The sequence below is a fragment of the Martes martes genome (assembly GCF_963455335.1).
Source record: "Martes martes genome assembly, chromosome: 10".
NCBI lineage: Eukaryota > Metazoa > Chordata > Mammalia > Carnivora > Mustelidae > Martes > Martes martes.
This window is the reverse complement of record NC_137898.1, coordinates 114,964,421-114,984,931: the sequence shown is the minus strand read 5'-3', so window position 1 is coordinate 114,984,931 and position 20,511 is coordinate 114,964,421. Positions and strand designations below refer to the sequence as shown.

The following is a 20,511-nucleotide window of genomic DNA, read 5'->3' as shown; positions in this document are numbered from 1 at the left end:
AAAAGACTAGATTTTAAACTCAAGTATAAGCAGGTTAGGAATGCGTAGATGCATGAAAAGAAATGCCAGATATAACTTTGGTCTAACTGTGGACGCTGTTCTCTAGAAGATCCCAGAAGAGAGATTTCGTTTCTTGAGTTCCGGACCTCAGCCCTTACTGGTTTCAGACGGATTTACTGTCCCTGGGGAATGGGGGCACCGAGTGGAGGAAGCAGGTGCTGGAAAGGAGGGTCTGCTGAGGAAGGAAGGAGCACACGGACAGTCCCGCCTTGTCCGCTCATTCTGAGTGGACACCGGGCACTCCAGAAAGGAAGGCTTGCTCACAGTGACCACCCCACAAAGCTCATTACCTCGCAACAAGTCAAATTGCATATTAGAATGAAAAATACATTCTTCTTTGCCTAAAAAAAGATCTTTTCATCCTCATCCTCCCCCCAACCCCCAGCCCCAAGTGCCCAGGAGGGGATGGATGGAGATCGGTCACGGGGAGTGATGTCCAGTCCTCCCCATCACCACTCACCTCTGCACGTCCACCTCACATTCCCGCTCTTTCTTTCCTCAGCCCAGAGCAGTGTTTCTCGCATCCTAAGTCTGCAGTAACTTTTTTTACAAAATTCACTTACTAATATGGAGAACCCTAAAATCTTTGTAGAGTAGCGTTCAGATTTTCTCTCACTAGAGAGAAATTAACTCCACCGTGCCCGAAGGACGTGTCCCGTTGAAGCCACGGGAAGGTCAGTTCCCGAGTGTGCAAGGACAGTCCCTCAGTGCACCCCCGAGCGGAAGCTAGCCGACTGCACGAGGTGGGCTTCTAGGGGGAGGCGGCTCCGCGGCCACAGGGTTAGCTCGGGCAGGGCAGCGAGGATGGCCCTCGGCCTGGGCGGGCAGCTGGACAGGGAGCGAGTATATCATTTTGGGGGGCCATTGTTTCGTCGTCTGTAAAAATGGGGTGGACATGGGCTCCTGGGTGGCTCAGTTGGTTAAGCGACTGCCTTGGGCTCAGGTCATGATCCTGGAGTCTGGGGATCGAGTCCCGCATGGGGCTCCCTGCTCAGCAGGGCGTCTGCTTCTCCCTCTGACCCTCCCCCTCTCATGCTCTCTCTCTCTCTCTCACCTAAAAAAATAAATAAAATCTTTAAACAAAAATGGGGTGGACGCAACCTCACTCACGGGCTGTCATGCAGGTCCTCTGCTGGGGGACGGGTCTTCTCTTCCCGGCTCCTGGATCTTCCCTGGTGAAGCCTGTCGCCGCGGGCAGTGCTGGCCGGCACCCAGCCAGCCAGCTCGGGGACGCCGGTCTCTGAGTCACCGTTCTGTCGGTGTCGGCACGTCCCGCTGATGGCTCTCGCGGTGCGGGGATGACGTGGTGGGACCTCGTGCGGGAAGCGAGGCTGTGGTTGTGACTGATGCGAGGAGCGGGTCTCGAGGGAGCAAAGCCCGTGGGTGCGCCGTCGACACCGACCCGGCGCACCTGCGCACAGTTCAGGACCCAGGGTGGGGGCGTCGGGTTGGCCTGGAGGTTATTCCTCACGTGGAGCACATTAAAGTGTGCACGTGGTCGGGCAAGTATAGAATTGGTCCTTTAAAAAAGCTGAAATGTTTCTAGGTACAAACCCTGGACCCCAGGCCCTCGAATACTTAGAACAACCCAACGGGGTAGACTCGGAGCGGAAAAATTGATTACTGATGCGAGGCCAGCCGGCTGCCAAGTGGGAAAGGATGACCCAGGGTGCTAACCATCCCGTGCCCCCGGGGCCTCCTCCGGTGAAGCGTCTGCCTTCGGCTCGGGTCACGGTCTCAGGGTCGTGGGATCGAGCCCCGCGTCCGGCTCCCTGCTCAGCGGGGAGCCTGCTTCTCCCTTTGCCGGCCGTTCCCCCTGCTTGTGCCTGTCTCTCCCTCTCAAAGGAGCAAATACAATCTTAAAAAGAAATAAAAAGAATCCTAACCATTACCACTTACATTTTTACCCAAAGCCTCTTGGCTTGTGAACCTTGGCTCTCTCCCACGGCTTTTCTCTCATGTGTTTTGACCCTTCTCATTTGTTTTCCTTCATTCTGGAGACTGACGCCTGAAACTGCCTCCAGCTCACCCTTCAGCTGCCGCCGTCCTCTCACCGTCCCGCGGATCCGGGCTCCTCGTCTGGCCCGTGTCTCCCCGCTGCGTCCCTGCAGCTTCTGGCTTGCTGTCAGCGGTGGGGCCGGCCGGCGAACGCAGCCCCCAGACGGGAAGGCACTGTAATGCCCCAAACTAAGCGAGCCCCCCCCCCATGTTTACACAGCTGGATTTGGGTTAACTTATTGCCGGGCAGCCGGCTGGACCCCCTGGGGGCGGTCTGCTGCTCTCCGCAGCCTTGTCTCTGCCCCCACTTCTGCAGCGTTTACGGGTTTACGGAGCGGGGGGGCGCGCTGACCTCGCTAGGTAGGTGAGTAGGTCACCAGGTAGGTGAGGTCACTGGTAGTTATCGAAGGTGGGGACACCTGTGAGCCACGGGCCTCTTTGTTAGTTATCTGAAGGCAGCGCAGGGGAGAACACGCCGGGAGGCCCGCGATGGAGTCCGTGTCGCCAGCCGTGCTGCACCTGCCCTCACAGGTGACCTTCAGATGCGACACAGTCTCTGGTTCAGGGCGTCCTGCAACCAAGCCCGAGAAACACACGGCGCTCTCCGCCTAGAGATGGCCCAATCCGGGACAACTGGTTACCTATCGCTTTTCAACATCCAACGACCTCTGATTCTCAGATTGTAGCCGAGATCCTGGGCCGGCCGGGTCATGACACCCTGATGGTCAACGTGCGACTTCTCCTTTCCTTGGAAATCCCGGTACAGTCAGTGGTCGGGGCTCTTGCCCAAGGTCTCAGACTTCCTCTCCCACGCTTTCATCACCACCTCGACTGCTTCTGGACGGAGGACGACCGACTGCTGAACTTTTACCCACTTTACTTCCCTCCTGGGAACTTAGGGGAAGGTTTTCGGTCACAAGTTTTTGCCATGAAAATGGCTATCCACTAAGGAGACAAAGTGTCGAAGAAGAGGTTAGAGCTATATCAGGATCGTGGCTTCAGAACTTCCCGTAAATATTGGAAAGCGTGATAATCTATGGTGACCCGTAATAGCCGTTATTATTAATGATAATTGGATACACAGAATAATGTTCCTGTATTTTCAGTTTGGATTTGGGTTCATTTGTTGGGTTGGTTCACCAGTATGTGGGCTTTTTTTTTTTTTTTTTTTTTTTTGTGGTAGAAATAAGCCTGTGAGAAAGGAGAGTAACAAAGATGAAAAATTTTGGGTTTAGGAGAATACGGGAAAGAAAAGGCAACAGTCATTTCTTCAATATTTTCCATGGGACAGGTTCTGTGCTGCGTGATGTAGCTTGTCTATCTTCAGGAAGACCCTAGGAGATTCCACCCGTTTTCCTCTACCACAGACGGGAAACGAGGATTCGGAAAAGCCCGGGTCGTTTGCTTGAGACCTTGGAGACCTGCACGGCGGAGCAGATCTCACGCTCTCACGAGTTCGCCGGCCAGCGCGGTGCCCCCTCAAGACATGGACTGGGTCCAGGAAAAAAGGTCTATTTCCGTTTGTTGTAGTGTTGGAGGCTAAATTCTTCCCAAAGCCTCCGACTAGAAAAGCTAGGTCTTTGCTTAAAACCAGAACAAAGCACAAACAAGCGAACACTCTACTTTTCAGAGCGTCTGGGCCATAGAAAGTCAGCGACATCCTCAACCGTTCCTCCTGCGTCACCGCACGCGGAGATTCCGGACGGGTTGTTTTGCTGCAGGAGAGCAACCGTGTCGGACCCCGTCGCCAGGACGCGTGCTACGCTTGGTGAGGTGACAGAGGTCCGCCATCACCCGCCGCGGTTCACTTGGTTTCCGCACGGGCGGGTGCTAAGCTGAATGGGGTCATGACAGGGAGCCCCACCCAGCCCTGTGGCCTTTAAGTCTTCGAGGGTCTGACGGCTCTTTGTAGTCCTTCTGATGTGGTATGGTTTTTGTTGCTTCTAATTTACTGTCTTGACAGAGAATGTAGGGAGGAGCTTTTCCAGAAACTGCTGTAAGCCTCTAACTCCAGCAGTCAGCAAGCCAGGGGGAGAGTCTGGCCGGGGAAACGGCCGCAGGATGGTCCATGGGCCCACTGGACCCGGCGTGAGCTGCAGTCAGAGCCTGACTTATCTCTAACTTTCATAAGACTTCTTGCTTTTTTTTTTTTTTAAGTTTTTATTAAAGTTTTTTATTTAAATTCTAGTTAGTTAACACACAGTGTGAACGGAGTTTCTGGTGAGGAGCTTCTTAATGTCACTCTTGTCTTTTGACTTTCACAGTGTGTCTTCGGTGGATGCTCGGCTGCCTTGAACGAATGACTTTCTTTCCACCAAAGTCCCAGTGCGGTTGACAAGCACACTCCCCACTTCCCACAACCCCAACCCTCTCATGCCATCTACGTGTCCCGGCCAGCTGACGGCCCTTTGCTCCTCGGCCATCTCTACTTCTTCGTGATCAACCGCAGAGAAGAGTCTTGGTAACTGTGATGACACAGTGATACCAAGGGTCCTCTCTACCCCACTCCCAGCAGAAGCAAGCTTAACCCGGCATTTTAGAAAGCGGAGCCTGAGGCATGAGAGCCAGAGAGAGGGCTGGACGGAGGGTTGGGGAAACCAAACCAGGGAAGGGAGGGGAGACAATGCAAAGCTGGATTGCCGGCCAGGCAGAGACGAGAAACATCTTGCTTAGAAGGGGACCAGCTGAGGACACACTTGAACTGCGTCGTAGGAACATTGCTCTGGGGCAAGAGGGGGCAACACATTTATTTCTCTGTGTCTCTCACGTTGGTAAAACGACGGCTCACCCGCGGCCGGTCTTCTCCCTCGCAGGTTGCCCGTGCGTGAGTTCTGAGTGAGGTCGACGGCAGCGCCGGACCAGCACCAGCAGAAGAGGCCCATGAACCCTGGAGCGGAAAGCGTGGGCCCAGTGAGCGCAGCCGGAAGGCTAGAAGCTGGTGTCAAGGCTGGAGAGAGCCAGTCCGTGCTGCTGTGGCTGGAAGGACCGGAGGCCGAGGGAAGGTCTGCCAAAGTCACGGTCACGCACGGCTGTGGCTCAGCAAGGACCCTCTCAGGTACGTGACCAACCGACACGCCTGCGAAAGTGCAGCATTACTTATGAAAAACCCCAAATGTAAGAAGCCAAAGTGCATCGCCCGTGAACAAAGTGCAGAAACGTGATGCTGAACGCAGCAAGGTAGACGCAGGAGAATATAAATTTAATCTCGTTTAGTTCAAAAATACACAGGTTTCATCTCAGAGGTTCAAAGTCAGCGTGCTGGTTGTCCCTGGGGGACAGAGAACGGGTAGAGGACGTGGCTGGCTGTGTCTCCAGCCCCCGTTAGCACCAGCACACGCACGCTCCTGGCTACTCTGGGGGCTGTGGCGTTGGTTGCTGTTCCCACTTGTCCCGTTTCTTTGTCCAGTGGGAGCCAGGTTGCCTGGGAGCTTTGCCCCTCTCCCAGACCGGACCTCAGTGAGGACTGATTGACCCTGGGGTACAGACGCCTGGCCCCATGCTTCATGGTGGGGCGGACCATGCTCAGGCTTCACTCCAGAGCCCTTGCTCATGAGATCGGAGCCGTCTGAGACCACATTCTGTAGCTGCGGAATGCTCTAGAACGCTTTGCCAATCTTCTCCCGAGAACCCCCCCGCCCCCAATGGCCCCACTGAAGTACTCCTGTTTCGGGCTCTGAGTCTGGTGGGCCAAGCGGACACAGTGCTGGGCGGCGGGCGGGATCTCGAGGCGATGCTCCGTTTCTTCATCCTGGGTGAGAGTTACATGGGTTGTTCACGTCGTCATAACTCAGTGATGGGAACTCAGTGATTGATGGCTGCACATTTCTCTGTATTCATGTGACATGTACTTCAATATCAAAATGTTCATTAGAAGAGGGGAGACTTGGCCAAAGGAGAGGTGACACTTCTTTCCAAATTCTTGAGTCAAGAGCTGCTTGCCTCGGAACCGTGAGTACCTTAAAATATTTGTATTAGGAAATTCCGCCCACACCATGAACACCCCCCAACCCCCACCCCATGGGCTGAGCTACTACTGGGGACCCCGCTGACATTAACATCCCCCCAGACGAGGCATGAAAACCTCCATAAAGAAAAACTAGCTTGTGCGGCCTTAACAAAATCCAGATTCTTAGTGGTCTGGAACCACCACAGTTTACTTCTTAAGCAAACTCTACTGAGGTTCGGAGTAATTGTCTTGAGTGGTGGCCAGAGAATTCCGGTTCCTTCCATCGCGTGCAAGCTCCCGCTGGGCTTCCACGATCCCCATGGCAAGGTGGGGCCGCCGGAGAAGTTTGCACCAGCGGTCGCGTGTTTCCATCTGGGGCGATACGGGTCCCCCACCACGCCCAGCCCCCTCTCCTCCACAATGGCAGGGAGTGGGACCCCGGGACAGCGGAGCCCCCGACGTGCTCAGAGGGAGGAGTCTCTACCAATAGCCAATTTTGGATTTTTACACGGGACCCGGGAAGTAGGTTTTAACCTCTTCTACAGGGTGTAAATTCCATGGAAATGGGGGAATCGTCCAACGTTTTGCATATCCTAGCTTCCCACGTGAATATTCTACGTATTTGTCTATTCCCACTTCAAATTTGAAAGCTAATCTCTGGAAGTATGACTTTATCATCAGGAAATAATCGTGTAATAAATGTACTAGAAAGTATATTAAACAGTAACGACACGGAAGGCTTTATTTGAAACACACAGCACTTTATTTTCTGTAATCAAAGCCGTTCCTTGCATATGAGGACAGTCTAGTGGCTGCTTCTATGTTTGGGAACTGTTTCTGCTCTGGTCTGCCGTCTTGAAGAGCTGCACTCCAGGGTCAATGTCAGGGTCCTATACTTCGGAAAAGCTTTTTTTTCTTTGCAAAACTGGCCCATTTGAATCCACAAGCCATTAAGCTCGACCTTTCTTAGCTCAGCTGTGGGGCTGAATTACAGGAGTGCATGTCACGTCGCACTCCCAGGCGTAAAGAGTAAGTGCAGAAGGAGGTATCGGGATAGAAACATTTAATAGCTCTGATTTTATGTAAGCAAATGGCTCTTCAGGAAGACGCCTCCTTGGGCTCTTGACGTGTATTTCTCTGGGGCGACAGTCGGTCATCTCCGTTAGCAGTTGAACCAACTATTAACTCTGTCGATACTCAGAATCCTCTGGGACCGAAGATCGAATTGGTACTGCGTCGTCCCGTGCACGATGTAGAGGAACCCTAGAAACAAGCAGACGAGACTCACTACTCTACACACATAATTTCTGGGTTTAACCTGCATTCTGGAAAAATCCTGCCATTTGTGAGAACAAATATTTTGGGCACTCGCTGTTCCAAATAACAGCATTGACACTATTCTGTGACAGCGAGATGGAGGAAATAAACATACACATTCACTTACCATATTTCTGGAAAGCAGCATCAACTTTATGGCCAATGCCAGGAAAGTCAGCTGCTATCGTTCGGGGGTAACCTGCGTCCATGGAACGCTTATACTCATCATACCTGGTCAAAACAGTGATTTTAAGTGTCAGAACATGCTAAATACGTAGACTTCTCAAAGGCATTACGGGGACTTTGGTAGCAGGACACTTATAGGAACTTTCAACCCCATAGATCTTGTCTAGCATGGGGGAGGGGGAGGTAGAATGCTGGGTGAAGAGGAGATTTTTAAGGTCCGTGTCAATGCCAACAACTAATTCTAATTCTCCAGGAGGCGCTGCCCTTTGTCCTGATAAGGTAAACTGCAATGAAAGATACATTCCTATTGGCAGAAGGGGCTCCGTGAAGGTAGATGCCCCCCCCCGGCCATCCTTTTCCAAATCAGCCCCACGTGTTCACTGCATCCCACTGCGGGGGCTGCGTGATGGTCGCCAGCCACAGACTTGGCGGCTAGACTGCTGGCAGCCGTTCACAGAGACGGCAGCCGGCCAAGGCTGTCTGAGACTCATTGGGCTACGGTTCGCTCTAGAAGCTTCTCTCTAACGAGAGGGAGGTGCTGTGCGAGCCTGCTCTCTGTTCCGTCTTTACCTCCAGTATTTGTTAGCAACGAAGAAGTAGGTTTTCCCAGTTTCTTCATCAGAAACAGCAGCATCGATGTTCTTCACGGTTTGGGGGAAGCCGAAGGATCGGTGGATGTCCTTGGGGTATCCGTACAGCATTTCCTGCCCCTGAACGGCCCAGTACTGATCACCTGCCAAAAAAAAAAAAAAAAAAAAAAAGATAGAAACACTTGTCCTGGACACCAGAAGACAGTGAGCCGACCCCAGCGTCCCGGCCCCACATGAGAACCGTCTAGGGGGATTCTTAAAGACACCGAAGCCCGTATCGTATCCCAGATCACTTAAATTTATACACACTTTAAGGTTTCCTACATCATTTGAATCTGCAGTGAGCTTGGAGGGCGACTGGCTTGTGGGGCGGAGGGTGTGTTCCCAAAGCCAGTTGCGGCACCGACCGAAGACTTGCCAGAGCTACGCACGCGGCGGTACCGGGCTCCCTGCTCTAGCCGCCTGTGGGCTGTGCCGGGCCGCGGCAGTGGTTTCCCAAAGGCCAGGGGGTCGTGATGACTCACAGGCCGTAACGACTTGCAACCTCTGTAAATAAGAACCACCGCGTCTCGCTAGAATACAGCGCCAGATAGCCAGAGGATGCTGGCTCCATATCCGTGTGTTCATCCTCCGTAAACCCACATCACATAAAACGGGGCTGAGATCTGAAGCCAGGATGATTCTCACGGCACAAATACACTCATTTGCCCCTTATGAGAAAGCGGCTTGAAATTTTGTGCATCTAAAATCCTGTTTAACTTTGTGATAGAAGGGCCAGAAAGCCTGTGTCAACGTTTTCTGCCCATCCAAACCGCATTCAGTCCTTCGGCGGGGTCAAGCACTTGAATGCTCGTGTGTACGAGGCCAGACATCTGTTTGCAGAAGTACCGGCGTTTGGCACAGTGTCTTCCAAGCCAAGAGCCCATCGTTGGATTACGTCTCATTCTGACGGAATAAGAAAAATCTGTCCCACTTGATTCGTGGTAGGGCTCGTCGTATTTTAACGTACAAATTGCCTGGGAATCGTGTTAGAATTCTAGAAGGTTTGGAGTGGGAGCCGATCTCGCGGATGGCCCTTGAGCAGACTGTGCTAAGTGAGAGTCTCGGTCTCTAACAGACCCCCCGGGGTCTGAGGTCTGGTCTGCTGGTCTGAGGACCCTACTTTGACAGCTGGCTCCCAGGGCGGCCTCTCCCTCCCTCAGGAGACCCATTGGTATTAAAATAGACTCCAGGAAATCTGGACACTCCAATGCTTCTGTGTCATCTGCTCTATTCTGTGGGCCCCAGGGTGGGTATGTAAGTAGAGAAAACACTTTCCCAAGCCAGATTCGTGGCCCCGCAGAGCACCCACAGATACACTTTCTATCTAAAATGACTCAGAAATGCACGAGGCAATGCTTAGGTAAGCGGCTGGACTCCCATCGGTGTGTTAAGTGAGAGCGTCCGATTTCCCAAAGGCCACCGAGAGAAAGCGGCCGGAGCTCACTCGTATCTCAGCTCCAAAGCAGGAGAATCCACAGAACCGGGACCCGAGGGGGAAGCGTTACCTTTGAAAAAACGGATCTCATCTCTCTCAGAGAATTCGTAAGCGGCTTGAAGCCCACTGGGCAGCTCTGGCCAGAAAGTAGAAATGAAATTGAGCTCAACTTCTGGGTAGAAGGGATTTTGGCGCATGTAGAACCTGATGTAGACAAAAAAATGGCAAAGGTTTTGATTTCCTGGATGCAAGGGTGGGCTGACCTTTAACGAGCACATCAGCCCTGCCAACCTCGAGAACATCAACAGTCACATGTAGCAAAATCGTTACAAAGGGATGGGCTGCGCATGATCCCACATCGAACCGCTGCCTTTGGCGATACCATCTGGAGCCAGTGGCCGGACACCCGCGCCGGAGCCCACCGCTGGTCGCCAACACCCCGTGCGGATGGGGCAGCAGGGCCTCTCCCCTGCACCTTACAAACCACCCCCCACCCCGAGAGCCTGGCACTCTCACCTCACGGATGAGAGATGGAAGGTGGCGAGGGGAAGGGGGCTGTTTACGGCCACATACGTGATAAGAGAGAGGCAAAGGTTAATTTTAGACCCAGAGTTGGCAGCCGCTCCGCTCCTCCTCCTCCTCGGGTTGGATCTACAGTCCATGGGGGAAACTGAGGCCCCCGCCGTCAGAACCTGCTGGGCAGCTCCGATCCCACCTCGGCTGCTGGGAGGCCCCGGGCAAGGCTGTTCCTCTCTCTGGCCTCCCACGGCTCCAGGACTCGGTCACGCGTCAGTGAGCTCCGTGTTCTTTCAGTTCCTGCGGACCCTAGGCCTGTGTCTGTTCCTCGGAGAAATCTCTCGAATCCTTGTTTTGAGAGGCATGTCCTGCCCTACCAAGAGCTTTCCTTTCAGACCCACTGTTTCCGTAGCACCTGCCCAGCTCTGAGCCACACCTGCTAGGGTTTGCACCCAGCCTTATCCTTAGTAGGGGAAGGACGGAAGCATCTGGAACCAATGCCCTCTATTCTCGCGTGGATCCGACCACAGACAGCGACAAAACCACGCAGACCAGACTCTGGGAATAGCAGCTAAGGCGTGAGCCCGTCCGAGCCCCTCCTTTGTGCTGACGCCCCTGCCCAGCCTCAGTCCCCATCCCGGGGACAGCAACTTCCAGAAAAGGACCTACTATTCTTGTGCATGGTCCTTTAGGAACCAGGGTGGTACAGACAGCGGGCCCGGGCCTTGCATGTGAGGCGACCCTGGCATCTTTGAGCCCACACACTGCGGAGGGGGCGCCCGAACCCTCCTGTGGGGAGAGAAGCCTGTGGGGACCACCCGTATCTGCTCACAGGACGGTCCTCGTGAACTCCTGGAGGTTTTCCCCACGGTGGCTCCTCCCCTTCTCTAGGTCTCTACAGGTCACGGGCTTGGGCTGGGGGCATCTTCACTGGGACAGAGCGGCGGCACAGCCCTGCTGGGCAGCACGGGCTGTTTCTCCTGAGAAGGACGCTCCTTCATTCACGGTTCATCGTGAAGCGCGGCATGGACGAGAAGAGCTCGGGAGCGGGAGTCAGAACGGCCACTGCTCCGTCGCCAGAGAACTCCGTGCCCTGGAAGGCTCTCTTTCCTTCTCCCTGCTTTACTTTGCTGATCTGTAAAATGGGATTCTATCCACTGAATTTTCTACTTCAATGGTATTTTTGTCTGAGAACCGAACAACAGAGTACATGCGGGGAAGGGCTGTTAACAAGCTTATCGCATCGTGCTGGTGTGTGTAACTGCTTGCAGTTCCTTGTAATTCTGTGCGTGCAAGAAAGTGCAGGATAAAAACTGTGCGTGTGCCCACGGCCGTGAGAGCCGTGTTCTCACAAACACAAGGCACAGAGAGGGACTGATGTCCTACCTGTCCTTAAAGAACATCAGTTCTCCCCGAACGGTAGAGATGGCATCGAAGACTAGGTTACTGTCGCACACTTGTGGTGTCTGGGGGCCTGTTGGCTGGATGGGGTTGGGAGAAGGTCCTAAAAGAAAAAGAGATCTCAGGTTAGTTCTGCTTGGTCTCGCGCAGCTTCTTAAAGGAGGCAGCTAACGGCTGTTCTAACGGCCCCTCGTCCCTAGTTTTCTGTCCACTCACCGTATATGGCCTGGATGGCATTGATGTCATCCTGAGACAGCTGGACATGGCCATCGTACATGTAGTTGGGGTACATCAGAGCCCCAATGTCAGTAGAATGAGAAAGTCCAAGGGAATGACCCAACTCATGAGCGGCCACGCGATAGAGGTTGTAATCTAAAAGGTCCAATAAAGCCATTAATGAATGTTTGCAGTGTTCTCCGTTGAGAGACCCGGCGCGAAAGAGCAGTCTAGAACTCTCCGAGGGCCAGGGCTCGTCCTTCGTTGGTAGCTCTTTGAAAGAGCTAGGAAGCCTTTTCCCAAAGGGGGGAGGACGGGAGGCTGTTATTAACAGGGAAGACACAGGCTAAAACCCAAGCTCTGTGTTTGCACTGATACAATGAGAAAGGAAGCTCGGCCGATTCTGCCTCACGTGCAGGCCGGTCTTATATGAGTTCCTGAGTATCAGTTCACGGAGACGCAGTGGAGTTCTGGTAATGATTTTTTTCTTCCTATCTACAAACTCATACATGCCTATGCTGGAAATTTCGGAAAATACCATCTCTCCTCCCTTAATTTTCACATACTCTTACTAAAATTGTTAAATTTTGGTGCGTCCTTCTAATAAAAAAATAATTCTACGTACATGCCCACAAGAAAAACATCAAGATTTTCAACATTGTCTTAACAGAAGTTTTGGAGTTTGGCTGTTCGTAGCCAACAAGATGTTGTTACTAACAGAAATAGCCTTCTCTTCCAGTTGTCTAAATGTACCATCGGTTTTGTAAGCGGTAGTAGAAAATGCCTCCTTCTACAAATGCGTTCTTTCCGTTAAGCCAGACAGGATCCCAGTGGCGCAAGAAGGGACGGGGAAACGGGGAGAGGCCGGATGAGTTGACTCACTTCTGTAATCGTTGGTCCAGGTTTCATCTTCATCAAAGTGAGCATCTCCTCCAAGATTCGGGCCTGGTGGAAAAGCGTGAGCGAGGTTTCCGTCGGGTCCGTCAAAGGGAGAATTGTCATAGTGATCTGCCAGAAACAGAATGCAAGAAATGTGCCTCTTGGTTCCCATTTAGGCTAACCCAGGAGAGAAAGCATTGCTTTGCTGAGAGGACAATAGACTTCCATCAGATGGGATCTAGTTCCCCTCCTTAGCCTATGAAGTGAGCACCGCTTTTGAACCAGCTCCTCTAGCTGCAAAGATGAAGGGGTTTGGGGCAAGTGGGACTTAGGGTGACAGTGCTGCTGTGGGACCAGAAGAGCTTACCTCCCCTGACAAAGGATATCATTATGTCCGCTTGGCCCTCAAAGAGCCTGGTGAAGGTCAGGGGCGAGACATTACTCCAGAGCTGAAAGGCTTTCTCAATGGCACTGTCCACGTCTGCTCTTGGCAAATCTGGTGTGTAATTTTCAATCCTTAAAATGGAATGAAACAGACACGTAAGAACTCATGGCTCACGGCTCTGCTGGGACACAGCGCCCTCGCTCTGGTGCCCGGTCTGCTTACCTGTAGGTCAGGTGGGTGTGCTCCCATCGGAGGGTCCTCTCACCGAGGGTGTACGGAGCCACGTCGGGCACCCCACATCGGGGCTGCCTCATCAGAGTCAGGGTGTCGGCGTCCACCTTCCCCGTCACCTTCAGCCCGAAGAACGCCTGCATCTGCTTCAGCTTCTCAACCACCAGACTGCTGTTCCTCTGCCTTGGGATTTGCTTTGCGTCACTCTTCAGGTTGTAGTAGTTTTCCAGGTATTTCTGATGAAAGATAAAATTATTGAAATGCTGGATGGGAACTCTTTCTCGTTTCTCAAGATTGGCAGTAAGAAGTTCTAGCTACAGCGGAGAACTACTTCTAAAGATGGTGTTTCGATTTCACGGTGGAAATCGTGACGGGTGGAGATGAGTCCCCGGTAGAAATCTCCCCGGCACTAGCGAGCACGCAGTCTGAATGACGATTCACGGAGACATCTGCGTACGTCCCTTCGCTCCCACTCACCTCCAGCTGGAAAGGGAAGAGGAGACCCTGTGCATGGCTGGACAGAGTTTTGGGGAAAGAGCCCTTTCTACCAAAAATTTCTCTTTGGAAGAAATCCACCCTTCCGCAAAATCCTTGACACTACGACTGCTACTCAGTGCTGCTGAGCAAAAATGCAAATAAAGGCTCCTGCCTTTGTGGCATATGAAATTCTGCTTTTACCTGGACCAACTCCGTGTCCTGCTTTTGTGCTCCCGAGGTCGCGGCGGGGAAGCCGTGGGACCCCACGCCCCAGAGCAGCAGCAGCAGCAGAGGGAGGCTGGGCATGCTGGCCTTCATGCTCCTGCCTGGCTGAAGGACTGTGAGGCTCCCCACCTGCCGTTCCAGCGCCTCGGGGAGGAAGCTCCCTCTTTATATACAGCTCGGAGCTTCCAGAAAGCCCGAGGCCGGCTGACTCACGCTCCATAATATCCTCTTTGATTAGCGATGAATAGCTCCGGCGATTATCAGAAACGGTGAGGCCTGCAGATTATTTAGATTCTCTTGGTGTTGCAATCTTATGATTAATAGCAAACAGGATGTGTGGGAAGGAGGCACAAGACAGTTGTTTTCTCCAGTCCCTTTCTACCCTGTTGGCGCAGCGTGTAGAGGGCCCCATGAGCACTTGGAAATGGAGGCTTTGCTCCTTGATCCTGCTGGCCGTGAGGTGCGCCGGGTGGCACCCACCTCCTGATCCCCAGGCAGAGGGCAGAGGGGCTGACCTGTGGCTGTGCTGTGTGGTTGTTCAGGGCCCGCACTGCCCAAGTCCGCAGCCCTGCAGGTGCTTGCCATGGGGCGGTGATCCGGCCTCCTCTGCTAAGTCTCCTGGAACACATTCTCCAGGGGCCCACAGTTCCTCTCTACCTTTATTCAGGCCTGGGGGTGAGAACCTTGGCTGAGAAACCCCTGCCCACAGGTGGGGCATGTGGTAACCCACACCCTGTGTAGACCCTGCACACTGGTATCATGGGACACACAGGATCCTTCTCTGAAACCCATCAGAACGTACCAGGGGAGGCTGGGGCTGGTGGCACACCAAGTCTTATTGTCTTATTGGGAGTCTGCTGTCTTATTTTTCTTAAAGATTCTATTTATTTATCTGACAGAGAGAGAGACAAGCAGGGAGAGCAGCAGAGGGAGAGGGAGAAGCAGGTTCCCCACTGAACAGGGAGCCCTAGTCGGGGCTCGATCCCAGGACCCCGGGATCATGACCGGAGCCGAAGGCAGACGCTTAATGACGGAGCCACCTGGGTGCCCCAGTTTTGCCTTGTTAGAGGCTCCCCTATCTGTAAAAATCAGGGTTTAATGGCTTATTATTTTTCTATGCATGTTAAAATAAACCCACGGCTATGAAATGAAAACTGTGCATGTATGTATCCCTGTGTCATATTAGAGTGTTTTGGGGGGTGACCTTTCTACCGGTGGTGAGAAAAGATGATTGAAATCTGTGGCTTCCTCGACTCATGCCCCACCCCCTGCCTGGAAAGTGTTGAACGAGACGTGAAGTCCGGACCGCTTGCCTCCCCCGCCGGCAGCTGCCAGCCCCTGCCTTCCCACCTGTCAAGCGGGCCTTCTCACCCGGCCAGCTTCCGACTCCGTTCTCCTTGCCACACAAAGCACAACATCTTGTCCATAAATATTGCTTCAGTGTATTTTGGATTGGTGTGGAAGGGCTCATTTCCTCCCTAATTATCTGACCGCAACTTCCTCATCTAAGCGGAGCACTCATGAGTTTGAGACGGTAAGAGGAATTGGAAGAAATTCTCAGGAGGCCGGCGTCCTCTCCCTGCCCCCGGCATCCACGGGAGCCAGTGGGGCGGTGGGGCGGGGGCCTCAGGGCACCAGCGACTGAAGCCACGGAAATCCTGCCTGAGCCCCTCCATGCTAGAGCTCGCGGTTAAAGTCAAGGGGTAGCAGACGCACCCTGACTCTTGGGGAGTCTGGCCGGGGCGAGGAGGCTGCACCCCGCTCCAGGGGGCGGTGGAAAGCCAGGTGCCCGCGGTAGCTCGAGGGCACGTGAGCGTCCGGGGCTGGGCCCGGGATTACAAGGGAACCCCGGGGAGAGTCTCTCCCGATGTCCCACGCGGTAGGGCTCTGCACAGACTGTGGTCAGCGCATTCTCCAACGTTTGCGGACTCCCGTGTCCTTTAAACAAAATCCCTTTTGGAAAGCCACCCGTAAGCTGATGAGAGCAGAAGTGCCCTCTGGAAAGTGGGAAATGGGGCCTAAGCACCCTGCCTCCCTCCCGCCCACGGGGTCCCCCGTCCCCTGTCCTCCAGCGAGGCCCCCGATGTCCATGCGGTGAAACACGGAAACCTGGCGTCCGGCCCAGCGGCCCTACTTCCCAGGTGAAGAGACCCAAACAGAGAGAGGTCGCCCACGGGCCGGGGGTCACAGCTCTGCAGGGACGGGGTGTCGCGGCCCGGAGAGAGCGTGAGGAGCTTGGCTCTCGCCTTCTGCTCCGGGTCTGGGGGCACAGCTCTGGCCTGAGAACCGCACGCATTTCCTCGCAACTTCAGGAATGCGGCCGCGGGTGCAGACTGGTCACCGAAACAGCTGTTTGTGCGATTTCCTCCCAAAAGGACAAAGGATTTTTTCAATTAAGCTCTGGGTAGGCAGCCGGCCTCAAAGAGTCACGGGGCCCTGAGTCTTGAACTGCCCAGGGAGGTGCTCACGAGACTCCGCGATTACCGCCGGCGTGTGCTGCGGCCCGAGTGGAAGGAAGACAGAACCGTCTCGAGCGGAAAGCTGGGGGTCAAGTCCTGCCGGAGTCCTGGCACCGCCTGAGCTTCCCGGGCTCCCGAGACGCTCCAGACAGAGTGGCGTCGCTGCCCTTCAGCTTCGGAAGCTTCCTCCCCGCGGGCTCCGTCTGCCCCTCCGGCCCCCGTTGGCCTGCAGTCACTCCTCTGTCGTGCTCCCCGGGAGGACGGCGGACTCAAGAGAACTCCGACTCGAGAGTGCGGTGGCCTCCGCGGGCTCCTCACTATCTCCAAACAGGCGACGTGTTTCCAAGGTCCTCTCGGTCACGCCTGCTGCTCCGGGGAGGGACGCAGACGTGCTTGTGTTTTTCCATATTAAGTTCAGTCGTGGAAGAGCCATCTGGCCTCACGTTTTTCCTACACTTGGAAATTCAGCCTTTTCATTTGATAATTCAACGGGAGTGTCAGATTTTTTTTCCTGCTAGTTTTTTGGTCCTAAAAGTCTTGAAACGACCTTCAGCAGAACCTTTAAATATTTAGTGCTGTTGTGCTTGGGGAGTAACGTGAAGGACGGCTTTGCCCCATGCGGTATGTTCTCCTCGCGAATGGCCAACCATGGCAGCCAGCGTGTGTGTGCGCGCGTGTGTGTGCATGCGTGCGCGTGTGTGTGCGTGCGTGCGCGTGTGTGTGCGTGCGTGCGTGTGCACGCATCGGAGCGCGCCTGTCGTGCCTTCCGTCGTCATGGCTACCTTCCAGGCCGAGATGCCTGATAGCGTCCCACACGGTCGCATGTGTGTGTACCTCCAGTCCACAGCCTTCACGGTGCCCTGTCACCAGATGCCACACACAGGCTCTGGGTAAGGGACTTTGCCCCCCTACCAGAGAAGGCGTCATGGGACACGAGGCTGGTTCTGCGGGCTCTGTCATGCCATAGTGGCGTCTCCAGGCCACCACCCAGACCTTCGAGTCTGGGAGGATCTTCCTGAACCCTGATGTCCCTGTGTGCCTGACGCTGGAAAACGTCTCTTCATTCTAATGGGAGGTCAGCACGGAAAAGGCAGTGAGGTGGCTCAGCGCCTCTGTGTGCAGGCTGACGCCCTGCCCTGTGATGGCCACCTTCCTCGCTTTCCTGCCAGAGCTCCTTGGGTGTAAATGTCTTCCCTCACGCTGAGAACTTGTCTACCCTGTGGACCAGATCGATGACCACAGCTCCCCAAACACCTCTCTGCTCTTCACCGTCCACCTTATTGTTGAAGCTCGACCTTGACTTTGATGCCTGGCCCCGGGCTCTCAGCGGTGACCACAAACATCCACTGTGGGGTCAAATGGCTTCCTCGGTCCACGGTGCCCCGACCCTCTCTGCATTGTCTTGGACAGACCCTCCTCTCCTTGGCTCGGGCATCTCCACACTTTGCTTTCTCTCCCTGTACTTTTTGATCGCGTCCTCTTCTCGGCTCGGTCTCTCCCTTTCCCCTTCCGGAATCTCTCCGTTCGCTCAGGCCCTGCGGGGAGCCCTCGTCTCCCACCTCTGGCCACTTACCACCCCGGGGCAGGGCTCTCGCCTGCAAGCTCGGCCCGCAGCCTCACGACCGCTCCTCCCCGAACACGGGCCCCAGCCCCTTCCGGGCTCCACCTGCCGCCGGGATCGCTCCTCCTGGAGGTGGTGTCACTTCCTTCCGGAGCCGGACTCACTCCTCACTGCTTAACTTCTTTTCTTTTTTTTAAATTTTCAGCGTAACAGTATTCATTGTTTTTTCACCACACCCAGTGCTCCATGCAATCCGTGCCCTCCCTAATACACTCCTTAACTTCTTTCCTGGAGCAGAGCTTCCTAAACCACAGATGGGAGGTCAGACTGTGCCCCAATACAGAGCCTGTTACTTGGTCTTTCTGGGTCTTTTCTTTTTTTTTTTTTTAATTGGTTTCAGATGTAGAGGTCAGTGATTCATCAGCTGCACACCCGCTGCTCATTCCATCACGTGCCTCCGTCATGCCAATCCCCCAGCCACCCCGTCCCCCCTCCCCGTCCCCTCCAGCAACCCTCAGTGTGTTTCCTGTGATTAAGAGTCACTCATGGTTTGTCTCTGTCTCTGTTTTCATCTAAGCAGTCTTTTTATGTCTTGATTTTCTCACCTAAAAACTGGAAAGAACACCAGCCCGTGTCAGGCAGGTTTCTGAGATGAGACACAGGTAGGATGTACTGAGTCCAGTGGCTGGGACATGGTGTGCGGAAACTACATCAGCCCAGTAATTCTTTTTTTGAATAAAATCCTTCCCTGGTTTCCTTTATTAACCACAGCGGATGGCATGTGGAGAACGTGCCGTGCTCAGGCCCAGAGTGATGTCCCAGTTCTGCTTCCCTCTCTCCCATGCCGACCGACTTACACTGTTCCCCACACGTGCGCCGTACCCATTCTCCGCCCTGTCTGGGGTCATGGCCCCTCTGTTCTGACGTCACAGAGTTCTGCTGTCCCTCCCGGTCCCGGTCAAGGGCCACTTCATCTACAACGTTTCCTCTCTCCTCCGCACTCTGAGTTTTCACAAAACATTCCTCTTTCTTAAAGCAGTTTTCATAGTTTCCTTACCTTGACTTGACTCCCCTAACGGAATGCAATTTGCGGGAAAGGGGGCTGGCATTCTGTGTGTGCATTTCCATGCACTTTCCAGGGCACACCAGATTTGGATACAAACTTCCTTGATATGGAAAATGTTAGGCTAAATTCAACGGGATAGAAAAAGGGACACATTCATACTTTGGAGGGCATCTCTTCTTTCGGAGAGATTTCTCTCACTTTGGGACGGCTGGGAGGAGCCATCACCACTCTGGGGGCTGAAATGGTTAAATCCAAGGACCAGAGTGAACTCCGGAAGAGATGGGAACGCTCAGGTCACCGCAGCGCATGTGGGTAAGAACACACCCTATTCCCTGAATTTTCTATAAAAAATTGACCGCATATCGACTGAACTCAGTCTCGTTTACTAAATCAGTATGATAGGTGCACGGTGCAGGCCCCCTGCTAGGAACTGCAAAACTAATCAGATTCCAGTTTTGCTTTCAGAAGGGAGTTCTCGTGAAGGGGTTACAGCTTGGTTGCTGTGAAATCATTTCTCGAAGTAGCTGTTAAAAATTGTAGGTATAATTTATATTATATCAGTGAATATTTATGTAGGCGTAGATCTCCAAAAATTTTATGGGAGATAATAGGAAAAATAAGATTTGAAGCACAAGGATGTACTTTTCAGCCAATGTACCCAGAAATCCACTAATGACCAAAACAAATCCAATCACGGTCTCTTTTTGCCACTCACGTCAGCACCCCTCTCCTGGTTCTGGTGCTCAGTTCTGAGAAACCAGCACTGGTAACACATCTTGTCGTGTTGGTGCTAGCGGCTTCAGGTGGGTGTGCTTGGAGAGACAGGTGGAGGGGGGCACACAGGGGCTGCGTGCTTAGACATGTGTCCGGACTACCCTTCAGTAAGCCCCCCTAGAGGATGTTCTGCTGGGTCCCGGGCAGCTGATGAGAGTGAAGGGCTCCCCAGCCATTCTGCACACTAAACCTCGAATACGGGTCGGCTGGGATTCGGTGCGGCAGGAAGGACATGCAACCGGTCGGTTCCAGGCTCCTCTTGCATCACACGGCAGAGAATTTCTGAGATTCACTCTGTTCCAGGAAGGCGGGCCGTTTGCCAAGTCCTTGAATTGCCACATGAAATAATTTAATCTCAGAGATCAGTTGAAAAGGTCGTCAACTTCTTCTTCCCTATTTTAGCTTAGGTGACAACATAACAGACGTTGTGCTGGGGAAGCATCAGACTATTTTCTAAACGAATTACGTGCGATCAGGACGGTACCCGGAACTGTGTGACTGGCTGAGCGCTAGAGAGGAGTTAGCCTCACTGTTTCCAGGTGCGATTGTCCCTAACCAGCTTATTTTGACGTAAGGCACCGAGGTACCTGTAGCTGACTCCTTTCAGCCCGAGTCTGCGGCAGCCTGAGCCTGACCTGGGCTCTGTACAGAAGCTCTCCTTAGGCGCGTGTCCCAGGACACACAGCTTTCGAAAGGAGCAGGAGGATGTGTACACATATGGTGGAGAGGGCATAAGGGTTTTTAGAG

At 53.6% G+C, this 20,511-nt stretch overlaps 1 protein-coding gene across 1 annotated transcript; it reads right to left on the bottom strand.

Annotated features, from left to right (window-relative positions):
• Positions 1–764: 764 nt before the first annotated feature.
• On the bottom strand, positions 765–13,360 carry LOC308350969 (interstitial collagenase-like; the record flags this gene model as incomplete). Its single annotated transcript, XM_080816403.1, has 14 exons — positions 13,194–13,360; positions 12,954–13,102; positions 12,590–12,715; positions 11,708–11,863; positions 11,477–11,594; positions 9,645–9,778; positions 8,078–8,240; positions 7,449–7,552; positions 7,191–7,267; positions 5,710–5,806; positions 4,826–4,945; positions 2,090–2,182; positions 1,171–1,471; positions 765–888 (listed from the first exon to the last, which is right to left on the bottom strand). Exons 1-14 carry the CDS (start codon positions 13,343–13,345, stop codon positions 765–767), a joined length of 1,914 nt encoding a protein of 637 aa, XP_080672529.1. The 5' UTR covers positions 13,346–13,360.
• Between the last annotated feature and the right edge of the window lie 7,151 nt (positions 13,361–20,511).